The sequence below is a fragment of the Thalassophryne amazonica genome, chromosome 9, assembly GCF_902500255.1.
Source record: "Thalassophryne amazonica chromosome 9, fThaAma1.1, whole genome shotgun sequence".
Classification (NCBI taxonomy): Eukaryota; Metazoa; Chordata; class Actinopteri; order Batrachoidiformes; family Batrachoididae; genus Thalassophryne; species Thalassophryne amazonica.
In genome coordinates, this window is record NC_047111.1 from 64,952,575 (window position 1) to 64,962,728 (window position 10,154).

At 45.5% G+C, this 10,154-nt stretch overlaps 2 protein-coding genes across 8 annotated transcripts in view; one reads left to right on the forward strand and one right to left on the reverse strand.

Annotated features, from left to right (window-relative positions):
- The window catches only part of fryb (furry homolog b (Drosophila)), a 209,896-nt gene extending 206,829 nt beyond the window's left edge, over positions 1-3,067 (forward strand). For all 7 annotated transcript variants that reach the window (XM_034178228.1, XM_034178230.1, XM_034178229.1 and 4 more), the window contains one exon: positions 300-3,067. In XM_034178228.1, the coding sequence (XP_034034119.1) occupies positions 300-558 (259 nt within the window). In that variant the 3' untranslated portion in view covers positions 559-3,067. The remainder of the gene's footprint in view (positions 1-299) is intronic.
- A 1,915-nt stretch (positions 3,068-4,982) lies between these two features.
- zar1l (zygote arrest 1-like) lies at positions 4,983-9,887 on the reverse strand. Its single transcript, XM_034177436.1, has 4 exons — positions 9,360-9,887; positions 7,024-7,116; positions 6,876-6,950; positions 4,983-5,250 (listed from the first exon to the last, which is right to left on the reverse strand). Exons 1-4 carry the CDS (start codon positions 9,885-9,887, stop codon positions 5,107-5,109), a joined length of 840 nt encoding a protein of 279 aa, XP_034033327.1. The 3' UTR covers positions 4,983-5,106.
- Positions 9,888-10,154: the final 267 nt, after the last annotated feature.

Below are 10,154 nucleotides of genomic sequence, written 5' to 3' on the forward strand. Positions count from 1 at the left end.
AGTAAGCAGATATAGAAAATGAATGATTACTTCTGGCCTCTGAAAATGCAGGGACTGTCTGTATAAATGGATGTAATTCCTAAATGGTTAGTGTGGTATTTTTGTTAAACTCTTTGAATTAAAGCTGACAGTCAACACCACAAGCACATCTTTAAAGTTTTTTTTATTTTATCTCCACTGTGGTGTTATCTGGAGAAAATGTTTCAGATATCGAGTTACTGTCCAAATACTTATGGATCTCACTGTATTGACCAAAATCATGAGACATATTTTGCTACACCTCCTAATCTTGCTTTCAGGAAACAGTGGCCCCACGGAGTGTTTGGTGGCAGCTCAGAGACTGAAGTCCAGACGCTCCTCAATATCTACTTTCGCCATCAGACCCTGGGCCAGACAGGCACCATTGCTCTGGTTGGTTCCTGCCAGGACCTCAGTCTGATCTGCTCCAAGCTTCTCGAACTCAACGGGGAGATTCGTGACATGATCCGCCACGCCCAGGGTTACCGGGTCGTCACAACCTACCTCCCCGACTCCAGCGCCTCTGGGACCAGCCTCTGACAGGACCTCAGGAGCCCCCCACCCTTATCTCCCCCTTCAGTACAGTCACTAACCCTTCCTATGTTTCCCTCACTACATCTGAGCCATCAGTCATCTCTGCCTGCTGTCACAGAAGAGAACCAGCAGCCCTATACCTGGCCCCTGCCTCCTCCCGTGTGTCTGCTGCCCCAGATGCAGGCCTCCAGACGTCCTGCCTACCATCCAGCGCAACACTAAATCCAAAATCAAACCTTCACCATGGCCCAGATGCTATTTGGCTCTCCTCATTCCCATCCACTGTAGATTCTGAGTCATCTCTGCTTGAATTTCCGAAGCCCCCGGACCTGTTCTCATCCCATGGAAAAAGGCAGCACCCCTTCTCGCCTTTTAAACCAGATACTACACAACCACACACATGGCGAGATCCACTGAGGGCTTACAGCAATGAGGGCACTAACATTTATTCATCGTGCAGTTCCCCACTGCTGCCTTTAAACACTAAATCACAAATGTTGCCATCTTTTGCCCCCCCCAGTCTCCCCACTGTCGCTTCAGAACCCAATTTGCTCACACACTGTGACGCGTACGCTGCACCCAGTCTGCCTCAGGGTTCCCACCTGCCTGACTTCCCCAGTTCCCCATACAAACACTCAAACCCATCATCAGCTCCACACACGGCCCACGGCAAAGTCTTAACACGTTGTCCCACCCCGTCCATGTCCCTGCTCCCTCCCCCACCACCTTCATCCTGTCCCACTGCCCCGGGAGGCGCTGCAGCATGGGGTTGCTGCTGCTCCCTCAGCGGTGCTGCTACACCTTTTGCTCGCTACCTAAGCAAAGTCGGGCATGCCGCTCTGCCCCTGTTGAAAGCAGGGGGGCTCCTGAACACTGAACCCTCAGACATCCAGACTTGAGACATTAAAACGTAGCATACCAGAGGATTTAGAGAGCTTACGCTGCTCTGGATCCAAAATACCTGGAAACAAGTTATGCTGACAAACCTGAAAATACAAGTATCTGCGGAAGAGGATGACATCCTCCAGATAGTTGAAAATGATGACACTTAAGTCAACGATAATGACAGTAAATCACATCCTAGACGTACACTACTGGAGAATATTACTGAACCCACAGTATATTATTTACTACAGCTGCCTGCTGATTAACTCGACTTGATGTGATTCTCTCCAAATGCTAGTTGTGTGTTTTATAATCAATGTGCACCTAGTTTTAAGTCCTGCTTGACAGTCGTAATTCAGCAGCTAATCTGTACTGCACCCGAGGATCCGAGAAGGCACTTGGTACTGATTCTTACTTATTTCCTATAGGAACTCAAGACATGAACTGTCGCTGCCCCCTGCAGGAAGTAAGCTGGTTGGTAGCATTGCAAGTTACAGCAAAGACGCTGCCGGTGATGCTACACATTGCCGATAGCATTCTCACTTTTGCACTAAATTAGGTTTTTTATTAGATTTTGTTTGTTTTACAGGCGTGTGTTGTGTAACTGTTTGTACTGTGAGAGAAAAGGCTGTCACTTTACCTGAGAAGGAAAAGTTCAAAGCTGGAAGAACTTTTCTCTCCTCCTCATGTCTATTGTTTGGACACTTTTTCTTTGCAGGATATTGTGCAATGCATGACATAAATGAATGCGGTCTACTCCACTGCTGTCGGTTTTTGCTCCCACAAATCTGAGTGCTTTAGACCGATGGAGAGACGATTGACAGAGTGGACGCAGGATGATCGAGCATTGATCCTTGTCCCAGTTTAGTTTCCGTATTGGTGAACCAGCTTGTCTTCTGCTATTACGAAAACCGTTGTGTGTGCAGGATGCACTCTTCTGTGACTAGTTGTAGCATCATTAGTGAGTGTACAACACTGTATAATTGTGACTGTTCTACACTGTAAGACGTGGGCCTGATGTGTTCCGACGGGATAGTGTATGTGTACACTTAACTGTGTCTGTACGCTGTTTATTATAGGCGCACAACTACTGTAGAATATATTTGTGTCATTTGTAGTAACCTGACAAGGGAAATGTTGACTTTCACTACTCTGTGTGCAACACAAACTTGTGCTACTACTGAAGTCGAACACTTTACTGTCAGCCCTTTTTATTTCCCTCTAGCAGTTTGCTCTTTGCTGTTTAATATCCTTTTCCTATTTATATCTGATGATGTGTAAATCCACTCATTCAGCTTTGTTTTATAGCCGTTCTCCAAATCAAACTGCCATGCATGCATCTATCTCCCGTGTACTGTATGGAGTATTTTAAATATTTATTAGACTTGTTTTAACAGATGTTTCTATGGAGGTACAAATGGGAGCTGTAAGCTCAGTATAATTTCTGTGGGAGAAAGCGTGTGTGCATGCCAAATAATAAATTGCACATTTTTTAAAAAAGCTTTTTAGATGAAGACTGTAGTTTTTTGTTTTGTTTTTTTCTTCATGTTGTAAATACTTTTACAGCCTTTGTGAAATTGAGTTGAAAGCTCTGTACAAGCTGGTGACAAAGTAAAAGATATCAAATGTTTTTGTGGGGGGTATTTGTGTGTTTTAGGTGTATCTGCAGGGTGATCTAGATTACAGACATGAGGATGCAACACCGCTCTTTGTGCTGCTAAAACTGCTGGCACAGATCACGTTCTTAACAGAATTCAGTCCGTTACTTGTCACTTAGCAACCAGGGTACTTTGTCTTCACACATGAAGTCAACCAAGAATCACACCCTAGCTCAGCGAGTACTCTTCAAACACGTAGGAATATTGGAGCTGTTCCTTTGCAGCCTGTTGATTTAAAGCATTTAATTTCATTCATGCTCTGGGACAGTCTGAGAATTCACCATATCCCCAACAAATGGACATAATAGCTGGCCGGTACAGGGTACTGAGTGCTGTTTGTCGCGGAGAATCGCTGAATTTTTCCAAGTGAATACTGGAGTTCATCAGGGATGTGTTCTGGCCTATGGCAACATTTGGGTTTGTAGAAACCAGTGACTGTAATCATTGTGGAATCAATAGATGTCCTGATTGCATCATTTGAGAAACTGAACAAGGAGTCAAGAGTATCTGGATTTGCAAACTTCCTCACTCAAGGCCAATATCCAGTCTGAGGCACTCTGGAGCAGGTTTTCATCCAAGATGTCTGTACATTGCTTCATCTTCCAGTTCCTGCTGCTGAAAAACATCACAGCATGATGCTGCCACTACGATGCTTCAATGTAGGGATGATGCCCGGTTTCCTCCAAACATGACACCTGGCATTCACACCAGAGTTCAATCTTTGTGTCATGAGACCAGAGAATTTTGTTTCTCATGGTCAGAGTCCTTCAGGTGCCTCTTAGCAAACTCCATGCGGGCTGCTATGTGCCTTCTAAGGATTGGCTTCATTCTGGCCACTCTACGATACAGGCTTGATTGATGGATTGCTGTGGAGATGTTTGTCCTGAAAGGTTATCTGTCCACAGAGGAATGCTGGAATGCTTCTCCCCCAATCGCTCAGTATATATGAGCGGTCAGCTCTAGCAAGAGTCCTGGTGGATCCAAATTTCCATTTACAGATGGAGGCCACTGTTCTCATTGGTACATTCAAAGCAACAGGAATGTTATACCCTTCCCCAAATTTGTGCCTCAAGACAATCCTGTCAACTTCATGCTTGGTTTGTCCTCTGACATGCATCAATTGTGGGACCTTATATGTAAACGTGTGGGTCTTTCCAAATCATCCAATCAACTGAACACCAGGTGGACTCCAGTTAAGCTGTAGAAACATCAAGGATGATCAGTGGAAACAGGATGCACCTGAGCTCAATAGCAAAGGCTGTGAATACTTTGTGCATGTGATTTTAGAATGTAATAAAATTGGAGGAATCTCAACTTTTTTCCCCCGCCACATCAGAGGTATTGCATGCAGAATTTTAAGAAACAAAACGGATCAATTTTTGGCCCGTTATTGTGGAGGAAAGGCACACGTGAAGATTAACCCTTTACTTTTTCATCTTGGGAATACGCAAGCATTTTGCAAACCTTCAAGTACAGAAATATGCAAATCTTTTATTTTAGTGCCCCTGTCATGAAAGACCACTTGGCCATTCAGTGTTCAGAAATCTTAAAAACATTCAAGATTTTTTTTTTAGTGTTATTTGAAGCCATTTTAAAACTTCCACAGATTTGAGAGACACTTTGCCGAAACATTGTCCAAAATGTAAGTGTCCTGGCTCCATCTCTGTCAGCATCATTTACAGGCCCAACCTATTCACAAATTTTCTGTCAGTGATTCAGTGGCTCACATTCAAGTGTTTTTTTCCCCATTTTGGCGTTTGCCATCTTGTTTTGAACCCTCCACCCAGTTGACTACAATTTGAGTAGTCATGAAAATCGTTCCATTTATTTTTTTTCCCAGTAAAAAAAAAACTTAAAGAAAATCCTTGGAGATAAAGTTTTAAAAAAGTAATTTTCAATGCATCATTTATTCATAAAGTTTTAGTTACAAAAATAATTTCACTCTCAGCCGTGAGGTAGACGTTCACTGATACAACTCAAACAGTTGAGGGTATTCTGAAGTGCAAGGAGGTCAGATGATGTATTTGAAGCTGTAGGTGGCGTCACAGGACAGCCTCATGCCTTTGCAGCGACAGCACAGGTCCTGGCGGTGGGGCCGCTTCATGTTGATGTGCCTCAGCTTCTTCTCACAGCTACAGCAGGTCTGAGAACATCCCTGAGATGAAGCACCAGAACAGCGAGATGAACAGACATGGGCAGTGACTGACATTTCCTGGAAACTACCGCATTTAGAGCAGATCATGTATTTTTTATATGTATCCCCAGAATCTTATGTTAATGTTCTGTGCAGTAAGGAAAAAGTGGAGGATCCCAGAAATATCTGAATTCCAGTCTTGTCCAAGACTTACAAAAGTACAATTATGGATTTGGAAGATGGGTCTAAGCAATGGCTTTACTCAACGTTACCTGAAATGAGGGACCTTTTCATGAGTACAAAGTCTGAGTTTGTCTGCACAGACAAACATTGTACATGTGACCACTGAAGAAAAGACACCCTAATGCCTGGTTGATGTGGCAAGAACTACAGTATGCCAATTTCTGACCCAATCTTCCACTTCTGACAATCTTAAGGAAGCCCCGACTATCGTAATGGCTCTAAAGATAATCTTATCAGATATTCCTGCTGTGTGCTCTAGTCTGCTCTGAAAGACGTCAGGCCTCAAATTGTGAATTCAACATGTCTTGGGCTGATATCCCAGCGTGTGGGGTGTCCCCTGAGCACAAAACCTGTTGAATGTGACAGGTAGCCAATCAGAAAGCAAGGTGACAGAAGCACAAGGGGAGGGGGAATACAAAATTGGGCAGTGCAGTCTCGTTTGAGGGTGGGCACTAAAGGGGTAAAATATGACACATATTACGTAATTTCTCTACTTCCAGGGACAGAAACGCAGCACTGAGTCTTTGGGTATATTACATGCAAAGAAGTCAAAATGCAAAGAAAAAGTGATGATGCGGTGGAAAGTGGACATTGTTGCAGTTTGTTTATGACGCGGAGCTCAAGTGTGTCAAGGCGGTTTTACAGGCAAGAGAACGTAGCTACTCTGGTAAGCAGACACGACTTCTCCCATTTGCCTCATCTTACCTTTTCCACTGGGAAGCGAAAAAAAAAATTGCACTTTTCACAACTGCTTTGATGATTACAGCCAAAAACAAAGCAGTACACCATTTTCCCGTTAGATTGGCGCCGTTTGTGGGAAGAGACTAATACCTGGGTGGAGTGTGGGAGTGTCAGCGGAAACCATGTTAAAGCAGCACGTCCTTGAGGTGACAGCAAGTATGCTTTTAAGTTTACCGAGCTGGGCTGAATGGTTTGTGCTGAAACTCCCACACTCCACCCAGGGGTTCACTGCCGCAATCGTGCCGGCTGTCCCCATGTGGTTAAATTCCGAGATACCACGTAGGGGTTCAAATGAGACTGCGCTGCCCTGTTTACATCAAAGTCACATTTGACAAAAGTTTTTCTGGGAATGTTTGTGTGTCTTGTGTTTACCATGTGGCTGCACACACCACACGCTGTACAACAACCTGTTAAATCAGATTTTTTTAATTGCCATGGGTGGTCTCAGGTATTAAATCTCACCGTGTGAACCAGGCATAACAGACAGGTGTGCAAGCCATTAGCATCACCTACATATGCATTTTGTTAATAAGGGTCATCAAAATTCAAATGTGCCGTGTCAAAGAAATGTGCATCATCCTTAAAAGCAAGTTGGTAGGTCAACTTGAACTCTAGATCAACCTCAGAAATCTTAAGATTTTTAGTCATTTTTGATTTGGTACCTTGCAGAGGATGGACTCCACTCTGTAGGGGTTGAACCCCATCTGACACTTCCGGCAGAGCTGCTTATAGTACACCTGACAAAACGATGTGTAGTTATATTACATCAAACCCCAAAACGTGCATCAACACTGTCCACCTTGACACTACCTTACTGGTTCCAGAGACGCACCACACGTATGCACTCTCCCACCGGATGTTGCACTTTTTACAGTGGAAAAAGCCATACCGCTGTTCCAGGAACTGAAATACAAAGTTTTCAGAGCAGCAACTTTCAACTAGTCAATTAAATATCACAACAGCACAGCCAGCCATACCAGGTCAGATTAGAATCAAGACAGCTCTTCAATCTGCAGAAGGGTTCCAACAAGCCTTCCTTCTCAATATAGGGAGAGACTAAAAGGAAGCCAGTGTTTTGTCTGAGATAATGGTACGCCATTGAGTGGCCCCAAATATTAGCCACTTTAAAAATGAGTTTATAGGACACATGCAACAATTCTAGCCCTTTGCCCACAATTATTTTTTGAGTGTTAGATTTACCATTTTTGAATTTCACCACGTTCTGACTCCTGGATAGTTGTTCGATGAGGAAAATCTTTTTAATCATGCTAGTTTACCAAATCAGACTGGGGGAACGTAAAATCTCACATTATGAGAGTGATGTGAGCTAGCTCGTGGGTATAACAGAAACTGGGGCTATGATAGGACCAGATCCCTCAGGGCTGTGGTACTTGTGAGAAACTGAGGCATAAAGTGTTAATATAGTTGCTGCTTAAAGAGGGGATTCCTAATAACGCCACCTATTCCCTAAACTGGACTTAATGACTACAGGCCTGTGGCTCTCACATCTGTAGTCATGAAGACCTTCGAACGCCTGGTTTTATCCCACCTGAAGTCCATCACCGACCCCCTCCTGGACCCCCTGCAGTTTGCCTACAGAGCCAACAGGTCTGTAGACGATGCCATAAACCTGGCCCTGCACTCCATCCTGCAGCACCTGGACTCCCCAGGAACCTACGCTAGGATCCTGTTTGTGGACTTCAGCTGTGCATTCAACACCAGCCTTCCGGCTTTGCTCCAGGACAAGCTTTCTCTGCTCCACGTGCCCGACTCCACCTGCAGGTGGATCACACACTTCCTGACGGACCGGCGTCAGCATGTGAGGCTGGGAAAGAATGTCTCGAACACTCGGGCTCTCAGCACAGGATCTCCACAGGGCTGTGTCCTTTCCCCTCTGCTCTTCTCCCTGTACACTAACTGCTGCACCTCCAGCCACGACTCCGTAAAGCTCATCAAGTTTGCGGACGACACCACCCTCATCGGACTCATTTCGGATGGGGATGAGTCTGCCTACAGGAGGGAGGTGGACTGGCTGGTGACCTGGTGTAGCAGCAACAACTTGGAGCTCAACGCCCAGAAAACAGTGGAGATGATCGTGGACTTCAGGAAAGCCACAGCCCCCCCACCCTCCCTCGCCCTCACCAACAGCCCCATCACCACTGTGGACTGTCACCGCCATCACCCAGGACCTCAAGTGGGAGTCAACCATCAGCTCCCTCATCAAGAAGGCCCAGCAGAGGATGTACTTCCTGCAGCAGCTGAAGAAGGCCAAGCTGCCTGTCCAGCTGATGGTGCAGTTCTACACAGCCATCGAGTCCATCCTCTGCTCCTCCATCACGGTGTGGTACGCCAGGGCCACAGCCAGGGACAGACAGACTGCAGCGCATTGTGGCCTCTGCTGAGAAGGTGATCGGCTGTAGCCTTTCATCGTTCCACGACCTGCACGTCTCCAGGACTCTGGGCCGAGCAGGTCGGATCACAGCCGTCTATTCAAACCACTCCCCTCGGGCAGGAGGCTACGGTCCATTTGGACCAGAACCTCCCGCCATAAGAACAGTTTCTTCCCCTCTGCCGTTAGACTCATGAACTCCTCATAACTCAGTCACTTTATCATAGGTCACTTTAAACAATGTACTTTGGTTTTAATTGCACTCCTCCCACTGCACTGTTTTTTTTATGTTTCTCTTTCTGTTGCACAGCCTTTCATGTGTCATTTTTTCTTATATTTTGTCTTATTTTGGCACATATTGTATATTTTATCTTAGCATTTTATATTGCACCATTATATCGAAGCAAATTCCTAGTCTGTGAATCCTGTTCATTGGCAATGGCAATAAACTTCTGATTCTGAACTCCAGGTACATCTGGAATTGAGTCAGGAGAGGCAATCAGTGTAAAATCTGACTGTGGATTTGTGGTGACTGAGAAAACCTGGGGAACCAAGAAATAAGTTTAAATAATTATGAAATTCTTGAGGGGGCTACCGCCCCTAAAGAGCCTCTTACTAGAGCCGCCTGTGTAATTCTCTGGAGCCACTTCGACAGATTGTGAAATAAAGAAAAAAAATATTAGCAAATATATAGTGAAACTGAAATAACTAATAGTTTTAGAAATGCTTTAAACAGACTCTTAACTCCAAAACCCACCTGAAGCTTTGAGGCCTTTGATGCCTGATAGGTGGTCTTTGTGTTCTTCCTGGGGTCGTTCTGATCCGGATCAGCGTCAGACTCCTGGTCAGCGTCTTCAGGAGGTTCTCTGCCTGCGGCCTCGCTGAGTTTATTCACGAAGGTTCTGCGGTCAAAAACAGGGGAGTAGATGGAAACGGGTCTGAGGAAGCGGGGGGTGCTGGGCGGGTCCGGACTCCTCGGGGTGTCTGAGGGAAGCGGGGCTTCGTCCTCCTTGTAGAAAAGTGTCTTGGGGCCCAGGGTGCACTGGACGGTTTTGTCCACTTTGGCGTTCACCTGCACGCCGCACTCTCTGGTGGCGGTCTTTCTGAGGGGCGGAGCTACAGCGGGGCTCACCTGCGACAGGATGGCCTTACACAGCTCCAGGTACCCGAGACCCTGCGGGGTCACGAACCGGCCCTCCTTCTTCCCCCAGCTGCTGCCCTGAACCAGGGGCCCACGGACCGGACTGATACCGAAGGGTGGGAAGGAGGTCAGGAACCCCTCCATCCTGGAGCCAGGAAACCAGGCACAGCGCCTCCTGCTGGGATTTATGGCGAATTAGTGACGTCAGCACTGATTGCTTAAGTGATAACAGGAGTGAATAGTTCTTTTTGTTCATTAAGGAGCAAATAAATAAATAAAATCTTGGAGTGAATGTGACAAATTATATTAAATAGCATTAAATACTGTGGAAAAAATCGTATGAACTTGTATTTTTCTTATATTCATTAGAGGAAAAAATACTGCTGCTATGAAGTTTTTATTTCAAATTCA